At 40.9% G+C, this 15,327-nt stretch overlaps 2 protein-coding genes and 1 long non-coding RNA gene across 5 annotated transcripts; 1 reads left to right on the forward strand and 2 right to left on the reverse strand.

Moving 5' to 3' along the window:
• Positions 1 to 430: 430 nt before the first annotated feature.
• LOC6499169 (neuropeptide F receptor) lies at positions 431 to 6,945 on the reverse strand. 2 transcript variants are annotated; one of them, XM_032453617.2, is made up of 6 exons: positions 6,807 to 6,945; positions 3,519 to 3,927; positions 3,283 to 3,452; positions 2,146 to 2,722; positions 1,791 to 2,073; positions 431 to 1,203 (listed from the first exon to the last, which is right to left on the reverse strand). In XM_032453617.2, exons 1-6 carry the CDS (start codon positions 6,810 to 6,812, stop codon positions 1,188 to 1,190), a joined length of 1,461 nt encoding a protein of 486 aa, XP_032309508.1. In that variant the 5' UTR covers positions 6,813 to 6,945; the 3' UTR covers positions 431 to 1,187. The 2 variants fall into 2 exon arrangements, with proteins under 2 accessions (XP_032309508.1, XP_032309504.1); XM_032453613.2 differs by having other exon boundaries at positions 1,791 to 2,722.
• LOC123257163 lies at positions 6,820 to 8,323 on the forward strand. Its single transcript, XR_006507147.1, has 2 exons — positions 6,820 to 6,869; positions 6,939 to 8,323. It is a non-coding gene; the product is annotated as an uncharacterized LOC123257163 (long non-coding RNA).
• Positions 8,045 to 10,243, reverse strand: LOC6499168. 2 transcript variants are annotated; one of them, XM_044715048.1, is made up of 3 exons: positions 9,107 to 10,243; positions 8,805 to 9,049; positions 8,045 to 8,734 (listed from the first exon to the last, which is right to left on the reverse strand). In XM_044715048.1, the coding sequence occupies exons 1-2, from the start codon at positions 10,131 to 10,133 to the stop codon at positions 8,853 to 8,855; spliced, it is 1,224 nt and encodes a 407-aa protein (XP_044570983.1). In that variant the 5' UTR covers positions 10,134 to 10,243; the 3' UTR covers positions 8,045 to 8,734; positions 8,805 to 8,852. The 2 variants fall into 2 exon arrangements, with proteins under 2 accessions (XP_044570983.1, XP_001955171.2); XM_001955135.4 differs by having other exon boundaries at positions 8,045 to 8,737.
• Between the last annotated feature and the right edge of the window lie 5,084 nt (positions 10,244 to 15,327).

A 15,327-nucleotide genomic window follows, 5' to 3' on the forward strand; every position in this document is an offset into this window, starting at 1 on the left:
TGAATTTGTGGGATTGGGGTCCCCAATTTAAGTTTCTAGACGCTTGTTGTTTTGGTTCTTGTCACACTATAGGCAAAAACCTTTTACTGTTTTTTCTTGTCGCAAAAATACCAAAAATAGGCTCGTTCAAAGTTCGCCTGCGTAAACGATATTTTTATGGGTCATACTTTTTTATGTTGCGGTTGTTGGAGTATCTTGAACCCACAAAGGGCACAAAAAGTGTCAAAGGTTGTAAATGGTTTGGGCCAGCTGCCGTTTATAGCTTCTGAAATAGCCATTTCGTGTTTCTGTGCCAACGATTAAACGATTTCCAGTGCTTTTCTTTGCTGAAAACTTTTAAAACCAGAAATTTGTCTATCAATACCGCAGCCATTGTTATTATTGATTTTATTAGTTTTTTTTTAATTTCCAGAACTCTCAAATTAATATAATAGATACATGTTCTTGGCACAAGAGCCTCTCGGAATTATTGATAATTTACCATTCCATCCAAATTGCAAACCACTGAAATATGCTGGATTTGTAAACAACATTTATTAAAATACATGTATTTGTAGCATTATTTGTGTACAGCTTGCAACCTGCAGGTGTCAAGCATTTGCTTTTAAATGATTTAATTGTGGCTAAAACTGGTAATTAATTTAATGTGTGGGTTTACTGTTATGGACTATAATACAGATTTGCTTGTGAATTGTGTTATCCTAAAATAGCGAACAGCAAACAGAACATCAATTATGACTAACCCTAGGCTTACATTAGCTATTGTGAGACGAATTACTCTGAGAGAAAAGAAGAAGATGATTTCCTAGGAACTGTATTAAGTGAACTTAATCGAAGTCTTAAGTGTTCTATATATACGACTTATCAAACACCCGAAATCCAATTGGGGGCTCAATCAATTACTTTCCGGCATTCAATATGAAAGTGATGGAAACCAAAGATCTGACTTAGTCCGATGATGGAGATGATGTCGGTGATATCGGTGATTAGATGCTCGTTTAGGAGTAGATTATCGCACAGGGCCAGAGACTCCTCCGCGATGTGTGTCTTAATTTTAGTGTAACTCAGCTTGGCTTTGGATCACTGGGCAATATACATATGTTTACTGTAAATTCTAAGAGCGAACTGGAAATCGCATCACTCGAATACTGTTCCTGCCTCCCACTGCTCCCGGATTGATTGCCAATTCAGTACTGTTCCAAACTGAAAGTGTGTCATAAAATTCAGGGTCATAATCGATGGTTGTTCAGGAAAAATAATGACACAACATGGCAACGACAAAAGTTACAGCTCGTTAGCTCAACGACAAGCAGAAGTGGAGGCACATGCATACACTGAGAATAGATTATTGACAGAAATAGGGTAAAGCAACTCTTAAATCAGGAAATGTTACTCACGAATTACTGAAAAGTCTAAGGCTTAGTTAGCTTTACAAGAAAGAAATAGTTGGGAGTTCAACTTATTAGATCAAAATAAGAAACATTTTAGATATTGTGTTTAAATATACATCTAAACTAAATTTACGTCTTTAGAGTTTTTAAAGTTATATTTAAATATCAAACTATATTTTAAGCTGCTCAGTGTGCACTTGAACTTTGAGTTGCTGTTGGAACAATTGAAACGTGAAAAGGAGCAGCAGCGATGCTTGGAGCATGCAAATCCAATAAGCTCACAAAAGATTCTCAAGCCGCGCAGGACGAGAACGACATGGCATGCAGACAGAACCTGAGGACCTGAGGACCTTGGGGCCGTGGGACCCCCGGCTTTGCCCCAGAACTCGTGTGCTTTACCGCGGCATCAGTTTGGTGATCTCCGAGGGCATGGGGTTCTCCGTTAGGGCCACTGACTCGGTTATGGCGCTGCGCAGTCCGCACTCCGGGTTTCCGGTCATGAAATCAGTGGCGGCCATGCTGCCGCAACCGCCGCCTTCCGGACCACCGCCGTCGCCGAAAATTGAGGCGCCACCGCCGCACTGGGAGGCCCCGCCCTTGCCCAGCAACTTTTGCTCGCCCTTGGTGAGGTCCCCGCCCAGCTTGCGGCGCCGTCGGGCCGCTGCCGCCTGGACGTTGCATCCTGTCGTGTGACCGTTAAGAGCAACATTAGTGGGTTCTGAGCAACGGCAGAGCAGTTCGTGAAATTCTTTACGGAAGTTGTCGTTGAGCCAGCCGTAGAGCAGCGGGTTGGAGCAGGCGGAGCTCATGCCGATCATGTGGCAGATGGCGTACTTCACCAGCATGTTTTGGGTCACCGGCGACTGCTGCATGTCCGCGTACAGGTTGAAGAAGTTCAGCGGCAGCCAGGACACTCCAAAGATGACGGCGATGCTAATCAGGAGGCAGTTGGTCCGCTTCATCCGCCGTCCCCGTTCCACCTTCCGCTGGGCGGAGGCAGCCTGGACAGCCACCACGGTGATGCGGCTCTTCAGCTTGTTGTATATCCCAAAGTAGGCCACCGAGACAATCAGAATGGGCACCAAGTACTGGACGCAAAGGGAAAATATCGAGTAGTAGAAGCGCCCGTTGCTGCTCGGCCAGTCTTCAATGCAGAAGGGTATGGTGTCCTGAAAGCCCATCTGCTGCAGAAGAGTGGGTGTGTCCGTGTTTATCAGCTCCTTGTAAATAAAAAGCGGCGAGGCCAGGAGCAGGGCCAGAGCCCAAATACATGCCAAGGTTGTAACCGCGCCCACAAACTGCAGACTATCCCGCGTTGGATAGACAATAACCTGTAAGAGATATGGGTTTTAAGAGAATCAGTAGAAGCCTTAAGCATCGATTACCATAAATTCCCTTTAATTTGTTATCATAATTGTTTGGCATAATAATACAAAATAATAAACAATAGTAAGAAATATAAATTAATCATATTTAATCAAGCATATCAATATCTGCTTCTAAATGTAATTTTTTAATTATGTTATTAAACTTAAATGAAATTAAACCTACAAGAAAAATTAAAATTTAAAATTTTAATTCCACTCCGTATCTGTTGCACAATTTGTGAGAAATTTACAGTAATTAAATTTTCCAACATTACCACCGCTCTGTAAAACCCTTTTGCTTTTGTTTTTCGGCCTATTAATATTATATAACATTAATCGGGGGTTAAACATTCGTGTAATTGCCAAATATTTACTCACAGCCCATCGATTTTCCCTCAACGTCCAATAAAATGGTTATAAATTGATGCCATTTACCTTATTAATATCGGGACATGACTGGCCCATTCAATTGGCCCCATTAACATGCTAATGGCGGAATGAAGCCAGGCTCGAAAAGGACTAACCTGATATCGGTCGAAGGCGATGGCCGTTATGGATATTGTCGACACGAAAATGCAGAGTGCCTGCAGCATGGCAATCGTTTTGCACAGGATGGAGCAGGACCCAAAAGGCCAGTATTTGGATAGGATTTCCATTAACGTCAGCGGCATGGTTACCAGGCATAAAAGTAAATCTGAAAAGCCTCACCAATGACATACACCGTACTCTGTTCGGCTCTTCATCCGGAAGGATAACTCACCCGAGATGGCCAAGTTAAGGATGAAAAGGTTGCGGGCCGTGCGCATGATGGGCTTCCGGACGACTGCAATGACCACTAGTGTGTTGCCCAGGGCGCCGAACACAATCAGCACGCCATACATACTGATGAGCATATGGTACCAGGGGCTGTCCACCGCCCGGTTGCTCAGAAACCGGTCGATTAAAACTGGATCAAGAGGCCGAGCTCCTGTATCGTTCGCCTCCGAAAAGTTGTTGTTGGCCGACGAGTTGAGGGCAGCGTGGGCGTTACTCACCACGGATCCCAGGTCCAAGTAATCCAGGGGATGTCGGTCGTCGAGATAGCGGCCACTGTTCCCGCTGCTCGCATATCCACTGAGTCTGTCCCCGGTTGCTAGGGGCCCCGATTCCGTTTGGTTCATGCCGATTATCTGGAAATAAGGAGAGAAAACAAAGAGTGGCTCATTACGCGCCTAATCCACGGTGAAAACATCCAATTGTCATGGGGCAGGAGCAGAGGCACGCAACTCGCCTATGATTTACGAGATTGACTTGCAGCACACGCCACGCACATTCTCGCAAAGCCCTATTGGTTTATGGGCTGGCCCAAAACTCATGGCAATATGCGTATGAAAAGTTTCGGTGCCAGTAGGTGGCCCAGCACCAAAGGATTCTATGGACCTACGACATGAATGAAACTTTTGACGCCTTTGGGAACGCATTGCACTGTGAAAATTTTACTACCAAAATTGGAAGTTGTAACTTAAATGTTATTGGAGTATCAGCAAATGTATATTAAATATTCACAGGTAAAGGTTTATCTTTTATGTATTTCGGTTTCGGCTTCGGTTAAAATTCATTCAAAACTCTATTAATGTATTATTACTGAATAAAAATTTAGAAAAGGGATAAAGGTTAATAATATTAACAAAGATTAGGAAGAAACAATATTTTATTAGCATCATCTTAAACTTTTTCATGAAAATCTGCACAGTCTATATATTAAAATTATTTTAAACATTTTTCAGTTTTCCCTTTTTTTCTTCGGATTAAAGCTTTAATTCCCACCTCGATATAAACTTTCAATGCCCTTAGTTTTTGCCCTTTGAGGACATGCCTTTTGTTTTTTTAAACACAGACATTGCCAAATTATCAGCTAGAAGAAAACTTTTTTTAGGGCTTAATCTTTGACTTTGCCCTTAAGTTTTGCCCGTACTTTTGTGGCCGCAAATGCGATTTTCCTCCCCGTAGCTCGGAAATTTATGCAATTTCTCAATTTAAATTCCCTGGCTGTCAGGAGTAAATTTGTTGGCTGGTTGTTTGTCAATGGACTTGAATTACATAAATATTCATGCATTTCTCGACGCCATAATTTATGCAGCATGACAAGACGAGACACGCATTTAATTGGAAAAAGTCAAAAATGTTGTTTCTGGTAAAATGTGTGTTTAATGCCAGGCATTTGTTGCGAAAACAAGATGTCTCCAACGAATACCGTCAAGGGACAGCCATCAGATACAGATACAGCTATTTCTGCAGCTACAGATACAGGGAGGTTATAAATGACGACATTTGCTAAAAATAATTGTGTAATTTTATGCGCCAAATGGCTGCGCACTTGTCAGTATTGATAAAATGAATCGAGACGAAGGTGGGCCAGGCCGACGCTCCGGGACGCCCAAAGGTATGCATTACCATTGACAGCTGCGATAAATGGGCCCCTAATAAATCTCTTCAATCGAGGATTAACTCAGAAGCGGATAGTGGATGGTGCGCCCCGGAGAAACGGAGATAATGTTGTTAAGGAAATTTTAATTTACACTTACTGTCAGTTAATTGACAAATGTTTACTGTGAAACTTAAACCCAGGAGCCCTTTCGGGAATCGGAAAACTCTGCCTAGCACCCAGTGTATACCCAAAATGTATTTTCTGTATCAATTTAAAAACTGTTTGGGTTTCCACCAAAGCCCCAAGGCGAGGACAACTTTTTCCTCAAACAATGAGCAACGAATCGCTTGAGAAGCCAAGTCCAAAGTTGATCATCAATTTGTGGCAGAAGTTTCAATCAGAGTCAGTGCTCTGGACTTCTAGGAATTTATTTGCCAAGGTGAAAATTGAGTTTTCATGTTTTCCCTCTTTTCCTTGGTGAATGGAAAATGGCAACGCACTGGTGAGTGTTTCACAGCTGCTTTCTCGGATCAATTCGAACCAAAGAATTTAGTGACAACCACATTATGTAAAGTAGCCTCAAGTTATCGGCAGTTGTCACAAATTATGTATAATTTTTTGGAGTAGCATTGCTCCTAGCATGTTTTTCCGGCCCGAATTTTCACATCAGTGAATAAGGCGAGCGTGACACAGATTTTAAATGCCAGTCAGTTTTCCAAAACACGACTAGAATGGTATGGAACTCTGTCCTGGTTAGACAGTTGCCTAAAGGCAATTTGACTCAACTATTTTTTGTGATTTATTCGAGGCGAGGCTTCTTGTTTTCTCCACAACAAGATTGATTTTATTGCCGCTTGTGCGATTTGCTTCCAGCAAATACATATTTCCCCTGCTGCGAGCTTATCAATTTGTTATTCGATGTTTCGCACAGTCCTTTGGCTGCTGCCTCCAGAACATAGACTTTATTAATTGTATCCCATTTTCCATGGAGTAAAAATATCTGTAACTTCATCCTCATCTGTTTCTTGGTCAACTCCAATTTATTCAAACGCTTTGGGATAAAACGATAAAAGTATCCTTGGGCTTCAAAACCTGGCAAAGTGTGAAAGCGTGTTGCCTTGTAAATTAATCACCTAAGCAGCTTAGGGTCTTAACACTGATTTTCAACCAATTCCGTGAGGCCTAAGTACTAGTGCTGTGTACACATCTTGGGTGTCAAAGAAAAGCCACAAACGACTTGAATAACTGGGGATCCGAATAAAAATCTTTTTTCCTGGCAGCAGTTTGGATAAAGTCGCCCCCGAAATCCTAAAATGATTGGGTAACCAGAAAAGAAATTATAATGTAAGACGATATGTTTGTTTCGTTTGACTTTTAAGCCTTCTCAAAATCTTCCAAATTACATTTTCTGCCTTTGTAAAAGTACTCCTAAGGGCGCCTTTGCAAATGGAAATGGAAGACCAGGAAAGGTTTCCACTGCCATATGGTTAAATCAGACAGATTTCCTCGTCAACAAATCGCAAGTACTTGAGAAAACTTTTGCATTTTAGGAACAAAGTAATATCGTTTGACATTTAGGAGCCCTAAACGGCTTCCAAAAAGGACACTCGCTTTAAGTATTTATATTGCAATTACACTCACCATCATTCCGACAATCTGCTTGGCCCCGGAGATATTTAGAGAACGGAATTGTACTTTCTGTTGGTAATGTTGTTTTTTGCTTGAATCTGCAACTGACACGAACGACTTTCTGTTCACGGCTTTCTTCCACAGCTACAGCAGCTGCTCATTTAGTTTGCAATTTAAAATGCACTCATGGGAATTTTTTCTTTTGTCTTGTGCGACATGAGACTGTAAAAATGTACGCAATCCTGCAAATGGACGAAATTGATCTAGAGGACACTTTTATTAAAGCCTGAAAAACTTATTTTTATGTTGTCATCCTTTTTACCAGTACACTAAGGGAAGCACTGTGGGAAGTTTATTATTCCTATATAAACCTAATTAAAATACTTTAAAGTTCTTGAGATTTTCATAAGACGGCGGCAACTTTATCCCCGCTGGCCCACCTCCACAGGCCTTGTGCCGAGAAAGTCTTCCTAACATTGTTGGTGTTTTTAAGCGACTTGGAAAACTGCAGTTTAGCAAGCATTGGTATGCATTAGATTTATAATTTCCCAAGCTTGATGGCTTTGCTTCGGCGCAGTTGCAGGATACTGAAATCATTTCGATTAAAAGGTTCTGTTGCTGGTATTAGTCAAGCTGTAATTACGAAACTACTTTTCCGCGCTCATAAACTTTCTGATGGCTTTAATGCTACTTTCAAACTAACAAACTATAAGTCCTGGTATTTAGCTTTTAAATTTCAAAATAAACCCATATATACATAGGTTTTAGTGTCAGAATAAATCATTAAAATAAATAATCATTCAAGTCATTATTTCTGAAGTTTCAACAATTTTATTGTCATTTTTCTATTTGATTTATTTGTGCGATGAGGCGCATATGCCCAATATTCTTTAATATTAAGAGTCCATTAATATTGTCATTAAGCAAACTTTTGTGCAGCTCTCGTTTACAAGTCATTAGTCATGATGCACACTCGACATTAATTCTGAATTCGACATAAGTCGAATCGAACCTACAGATTCCGGAGTTCATTAGCTGTCTCGTAGTTTCGTTAAATTATTATTTCTGCTTTGCACCACGCTCACGTCACTTTGCATTAAAACTGGCGTCGAGGAAGCAACATTTTCCCTCAAGAGATTTTCAGCGAAACAATATTTTCTTTCGATTAATTCGCAATCATTCGTTGCCTTGCATTTCCGAAATCACTGAAGCACGCTCGAGAAAATAATCATAATAAATACAGACAACGGCGAGCGTCCGGCGGCTATTAGCGAATTTCCGTGGACCACTTACGGAGCAAATTCCGTGGAGCCGTAAATGTGAATGTCGGGACTCCGGCGAACTGTGCACAATTTTCACGCCTTCAACATTTTAATGGTGGCACATCATTGAGGGGGAAAAACACAAATACAAAACGTTTTCACATACTACGCAGAATTTAAAATTACGACGACCTCACGTTTCGTTTAAATTACGTAAAAAATTTTGGATTAATTTGCCGCAGAATTTTAATTATATTTTTTCTTTCACTTCACGCCTTTTTATTACATTTTCAGATTTTCAGTGTTTAGTTTGTCAGTTCACTGATCTCCGATAACCAAACTCGTGCACCGTCAGCGACCATCTGTTGGCTTTTGGTGCGCGTCCCTTGCTTTATAGGTTTTTCTTCTAGTGGATTTGTCGGACGTTACCCTTTGCTCGGCAGTGTGCGCGTTGCTTATACGCCGCGTGGCACCCAGGTCCCGACTGAACGCACCATCAGCCAGCGGACCTTTGCCACCGACTTTGTTTTGGAATATCAGCTGTGCGGAGCTTTCTTATCACTGGAGCCGGGGGTTGAAAAGCTCTGCACACTGGGCCGGGGGTTGTTAAAATTCCTTGACAAGATTTGCCGCTTTCTGACTGGTAGTTGAGTCCCTTGTAGATCCTTCTTGTTTATTCTACTATTTTAAAAGAGCAATAAAGATGTTAAGAATAATTTTAAAGCAAACATTATTTCAATTAATTTACTGTGTTTGTTTATTAAAATATTATTTTCATAAAGACAGCCTTTCATTATTAGTGCGCGTCCAGGAATCCTTTCGAATCAAGGATGGGTAAAATTTCTTCGATGCGTCTTTGAATCTCTTTACTCTCATACATGGAGTCTTGGAACCTTATGCCTTGTGGAGTATCTTGGTACAGATTTACGAATTCTGGATCCTCGCAGCCTTCGTACACCATGATTGGTTGAAATACGTTGGCAATCACAACACCTATAAAGGAAATACAGCGTTAGGGCAATTCAACGAATTAAAACATAAAAAACTTACTTAAAAATCTCCTTCTCTCGAATTGCAGCTGGTATTCAAACAAACTGGGAATATATCCCTTATAGGAAAGTGCCTCCAAAGTCCGTTTTAAGGAGTAGAAATGATATTGCACCAGCTCAGATTCTCTTTCCTTTACATCAGTCTTTAACGATGTGCTGAAGAAATAATGCAAATCAACAGTAGGATGTGTCCAGGAACTAAACTGAAAGTCGATGGGCAGAACCGTGGTGGGATTTCCTTCGTCATCGTACTGGTACATTACATTTGTGGTCCAACAGTCTCCGTGAATTAGCGTCTGAAAGTCCTTTTCGGTGACATCCACAGATTTGGCGGCATACTCCATCAAATGGGAAATAGTGTGTTCCAATTTTTTTCCATAGCGATCCCACAAAATTGGCTGGTTCTTTACGTATCTTATGAAAGCTTTGAACAGGCCAACAAAAACTTCCTCGTACCCTTTTTTCTCTCTCGAAAAGAAATGGCTATTATAATTTCTTCGCAAAAGTTGTGGTTCTCGTTGATCAAGAATTATGGCAGCCGCATGAAACTTCGCCAGCATATCGAGGACTAGTTTTGTGTGGACAATGTCTAATTGCTTCACTCTGTCTGCATTCGTGTAGTGGAGCGGTGCCAGATCCTCGAGAATCATAATCGTTCGTTTCCGATCCACTACGATGGCATCTGCCATCAACTTCTCATTGAAATTTGCCTCTCGGAGAATCGCCGACATTTTTGGTAAAACAACATCGTACATTTCCAGCTCTCTGTTGTAGACATCATACTCTGCAAAGAGATCGGCCTGGGGGGCATCCGGTGGCACTCCTTGTTTCAGAATAAAGGACTTCTTTTGCAACCCACCGTCTGCAAGCTCAAAGTCCACGTAGATGCGTGTCATCACACCAACATAATTTTCCCCTTTTTCGGTCGCTGGCTTGGCCCAGACTTTCAGGACGCAAAGTTGAGTATCCTTATAATAGCCCCGAAGGGCTATCTGAATGTACTCCTCTGTTAGCCAAGTGGGAAACATTCCAGCTGCTATTCTACTGTGATCTACAAGGTATCTGAACTCACAGCCTCTGGAATATTATTCTTATATATACAAGTACTCCAAGCTTTTATCTTATCCGCTAAATCTTTATTATGAGCTTGGCAGTATCTAAATCGCCAGATTTTCATCTTTTTATACAGGCGTGCACCTTTTTCACTGCTAACAATGAGTTGGCAATTATTTTAACAGCCACACGGGTACCGTTACAAATTTGCTTTTTCAGGGTTATAAGGCCATTTAAACTCTTCTCAATGAGATTTCGTTGTAAAACTCACTCATCAGAGTGACGACAAAAAAAGAAGTAAGGTGAGTTTGCAAAAAAATTAGATAACCTTTATAGGGGTTTCATATTTACACTCTTGGTCGATATAACTCCTAGAGTCTATCTAAATATCATTCTGTCATAGGCTGTGGATTATCCATTGACTAAAAAAAAAGCGTTTGAAAAAAAAAGGAAGTCAACACACACTAAAATTAACATGGAGGATCCCCTTTAAAATTAGGGTAAGTGAAACGGGGGCGTGAACGACAATATGGCCCCTAGTTAAGGGTATATCTCTGCCAGTAATCACCTGGTTCTTAAGCGGAATACCTTTAACGATTTGGGGAATGATTCTCCTTCGATCTGCATTAAAACCTAACAACGAATTTATTCTTCGATTTTTTCTCAAATTTTCCAGGGGGTCCCCTTCAAAATACTGAGGAATGTATGGGGAGGACAATTTGGCCCCCAGCAATGGCTATATCTTTGCCAATTATCATCCGATTCTTGAGCGGAATACCTTAAACGATTTGTGGATTGATTCTCCTTCGATCTGCATTAAAACCTAAGAACAAATTTATTCTTCTATTTTTTCTCAAATTTTCCAGGGGGTCCCCTTCAAAATACTGAGGAATGTATGGGGAGGACAATTTGGCCCCCAGCAATGGCTATATCTTTGCCAATTATCATCCGATTCTTGAGCGGAATACCTTAAACGATTTGTGGATTTATTCTCCTTCGATCTGCATTAAAACCTAAGAACGAATTTATTCTTCGATTTTTTCTCAAATTTTCCAGGGGGTCCCCTTCAAAATACTGAGGAATGTATGGGGAGGACAATTTGGCCCCCAGCGATGGCTATATCTGTGCCAATTATCATCCGATTCTTGAGCGGAATACCTTAATCGATTTGTAGAGTGATTCTCCTTCGATCTGCATTAAAACCTAAGAACGAATTTATTCTTCGATTTTTTCTCAAATTTTCCAGGGGGTCCCCTTCAAAATACTGAGGAATGTATGGGGAGGACAATTTGGCCCCCAGCGATGGCTATATCTTTGCCAATTATCATCCGATTCTTGAGCGGAATACCTTAAACGATTTGTGGATTGATTCTCCTTCGATCTGCATTAAAACCTAAGAACGAATTTATTCTTCTATTTTTTCTCAAATTTTCCAGGGGTCCCCTTCAAAATACTGAGGAATGTATGGGGAGGACAATTTGGCCCCCAGCGATGGCTATATCTGTGCCAATTATCATCCGATTCTTGAGCGGAATACCTTAAACGATTTGGGGAATGATTCTCCTTCGATCTGCATTAAAACCTAAGAACGAATTTATTCTTCGATTTTTTCTCAAATTTTCCAGGAGGTCCCCTTCAAAATACTGAGGAATGTATGGGGAGGACAATTTGGCCCCCAGCGATGGCTATATCTGTGCCAATTATCATCCGATTCTTGAGCGGAATACCTTAATCGATTTGTAGAGTGATTCTCCTTCGATCTGCATTAAAACCTAAGAAAGAATTTATTCTTCGATTTTTTCTCAAATTTTCCAGGAGGTCCCCTTCAAAATACTGACGAATGTATGGGGAGGACAATTTGGCCCCAGCGATGGCTATATCTGTGCCAATTATCATCCGATTCTTGAGCGGAATACCTTAAACGATTTGGGGAATGATTCTCCTTCGATCTGCATTAAAACCTAAGAACGAATTTATTCTTCGATTTTTTCTCAAATTTTCCAGGAGGTCCCCTTCAAAATACTGAGGAATGTATGGGGAGGACAATTTGGCCCCCAGCGATGGCTATATCTGTGCCAATTATCATCCGATTCTTGAGCGGAATACCTTAATCGATTTGTAGAGTGATTCTCCTTCGATCTGCATTAAAACCTAAGAACGAATTTATTCTTCGATTTTTTCTCAAATTTTCCAGGGGGTCCCCTTCAAAATACTGAGGAATGTATGGGGAGGACAATTTGGCCCCCAGCGATGGCTATATCTTTGCCAATTATCATCCGATTCTTGAGCGGAATACCTTAAACGATTTGTGGATTGATTCTCCTTCGACTTGCATTAAAACCTAAGAACGAATTTATTCTTCGATTTTTTCTCAAATTTTCCAGGGGGTCCCCTTCAAAATACTGAGGAATGTATGGGGAGGAGAATTTGGCCCCCAGCGATGGCTATATCTGTGCCAATTATCATCCGATTCTTGAGCGGAATACCTTAATCGATTTGTAGAGTGATTCTCCTTCGATCTGCATTAAAACCTAAGAACGAATTTATTCTTCGATTTTTTCTCAAATTTTCCAGGGGGTCCCCTTCAAAATACTGAGGAATGTATGGGGAGGACAATTTGGCCCCCAGCGATGGCTATATCTTTGCCAATTATCATCCGATTCTTGAGCGGAATACCTTAAACGATTTGTGGATTGATTCTCCTTCGACTTGCATTAAAACCTAAGAACGAATTTATTCTTCGATTTTTTCTCAAATTTTCCAGGGGGTCCCCTTCAAAATACTGAGGAATGTATGGGGAGGAGAATTTGGCCCCCAGCGATGGCTATATCTGTGCCAATTATCATCCGATTCTTGAGCGAAATACCTTAAACGATTTGTAGAGTGATTCTCCTTCGATCTGCATTAAAACCTAAGAAAGAATTTATTGTTCGATTTTTTCTCAAATTTTCCAGGAGGTCCCCTTCAAAATACTGAGGAATGTATGGGGAGGACAATTTGGCCCCCAGCGATGGCTATCTGTGCCAATTATCATCCGATTCTTGAGCGGAATACCTTAATCGATTTGTAGAGTGATTCTCCTTCGATCTGCATTAAAACCTAAGAACGAATTTATTCTTCGATTTTTTCTCAAATTTTCCAGGGGGTCCCCTTCAAAATACTGAGGAATGTATGGGGAGGAGAATTTGGCCCCCAGCGATGGCTATATCTGTGCCAATTATCATCCGATTCTTGAGCGAAATACCTTAAACGATTTGTAGAGTGATTCTCCTTCGATCTGCATTAAAACCTAAGAAAGAATTTATTCTTCGATTTTTTCTCAAATTTTCCAGGAGGTCCCCTTCAAAATACTGACGAATGTATGGGGAGGACAATTTGGCCCCAGCGATGGCTATATCTGTGCCAATTATCATCCGATTCTTGAGCGGAATACCTTAAACGATTTGGGGAATGATTCTCCTTCGATCTGCATTAAAACCTAAGAACGAATTTATTCTTCGATTTTTTCTCAAATTTTCCAGGAGGTCCCCTTCAAAATACTGAGGAATGTATGGGGAGGACAATTTGGCCCCCAGCGATGGCTATATCTGTGCCAATTATCATCCGATTCTTGAGCGGAATACCTTAATCGATTTGTAGAGTGATTCTCCTTCGATCTGCATTAAAACCTAAGAACGAATTTATTCTTCGATTTTTTCTCAAATTTTCCAGGGGGTCCCCTTCAAAATACTGAGGAATGTATGGGGAGGACAATTTGGCCCCCAGCGATGGCTATATCTTTGCCAATTATCATCCGATTCTTGAGCGGAATACCTTAAACGATTTGTGGATTGATTCTCCTTCGACTTGCATTAAAACCTAAGAACGAATTTATTCTTCGATTTTTTCTCAAATTTTCATTCCTCAATTTTTCTGCAAAATACTGAGGAATGTATGGGGAGGAGAATTTGGCCCCCAGCGATGGCTATATCTGTGCCAATTATCATCCGATTCTTGAGCGGAATACCTTAAACGATTTGTGGATTGATTCTCCTTCGATCTGCATTAAAACCTAAGAACGAATTTATTCTTCGATTTTTTCTCAAATTTTCCAGGGGGTCCCCTTCAAAATACTGAGGAATGTATGGGGAGGACAATTTGGCCCCCAGCGATGGCTATATCTTTGCCAATTATCATCCGATTCTTGAGCGGAATACCTTAAACGATTTGTGGATTGATTCTCCTTCGACTTGCATTAAAACCTAAGAACGAATTTATTCTTCGATTTTTTCTCAAATTTTCCAGGGGGTCCCCTTCAAAATACTGAGGAATGTATGGGGAGGAGAATTTGGCCCCCAGCGATGGCTATATCTGTGCCAATTATCATCCGATTCTTGAGCGAAATACCTTAAACGATTTGTAGAGTGATTCTCCTTCGATCTGCATTAAAACCTAAGAAAGAATTTATTGTTCGATTTTTTCTCAAATTTTCCAGGAGGTCCCCTTCAAAATACTGAGGAATGTATGGGGAGGACAATTTGGCCCCCAGCGATGGCTATCTGTGCCAATTATCATCCGATTCTTGAGCGGAATACCTTAATCGATTTGTAGAGTGATTCTCCTTCGATCTGCATTAAAACCTAAGAACGAATTTATTCTTCGATTTTTTCTCAAATTTTCCAGGGGGTCCCCTTCAAAATACTGAGGAATGTATGGGGAGGACAATTTGGCCCCCAGCGATGGCTATATCTGTGCCAATTATCATCCGATTCTTGAGCGGAATACCTTAATCGATTTGTAGAGTGATTCTCCTTCGATCTGCATTAAAACCTAAGAACGAATTTATTCTTCGATTTTTTCTCAAATTTTCCAGGGGGTCCCCTTCAAAATACTGAGGAATGTATGGGGAGGACAATTTGGCCCCCAGCGATGGCTATATCTTTGCCAATTATCATCCGATTCTTGAGCGGAATACCTTAAACGATTTGTGGATTGATTCTCCTTCGATCTGCATTAAAACCTAACAACGAATTTATTGTTCGATTTTTTCTCAAATTTTCCAGGGGGTCCCCTTCAAAATACTGAGGAATGTATGGGGAGGACAATTTGGCCCCCAGCAATGGCTATATCTTTGCCAATTATCATCCGATTCTCGAGCGGAATACCTTAAACGATTTGGGGAATGATTCT

This window comes from Drosophila ananassae, chromosome 2L, assembly GCF_017639315.1.
Source record: "Drosophila ananassae strain 14024-0371.13 chromosome 2L, ASM1763931v2, whole genome shotgun sequence".
NCBI classification, from domain to species: Eukaryota; Metazoa; Arthropoda; class Insecta; order Diptera; family Drosophilidae; genus Drosophila; species Drosophila ananassae.

Bases quoted from the DNA above. Each gene is read 5' to 3' on its own strand.
- LOC6499169 (XM_032453613.2), bottom strand. The intron at 3,453-3,518 runs GTGAGTTATCCT...GAGGCTTTTCAG, and splicing joins CCTTAACTTGGCCATCTCGG to ATTTACTTTTATGCCTGGTA. The intron at 2,723-3,282 runs GTTAGTCCTTTT...TATCTCTTACAG, and splicing joins TCGCCTTCGACCGATATCAG to GTTATTGTCTATCCAACGCG.
- LOC6499168 (XM_044715048.1), bottom strand. From the start codon at position 10,133: ATGTTTCCCACTTGGCTAACAGAGGAGTACATTCAGATAGCCCTTCGG. The intron at 9,050-9,106 runs GTAAGTTTTTTA...TTTCCTTTATAG, and splicing joins CGAGAGAAGGAGATTTTTAA to GTGTTGTGATTGCCAACGTA.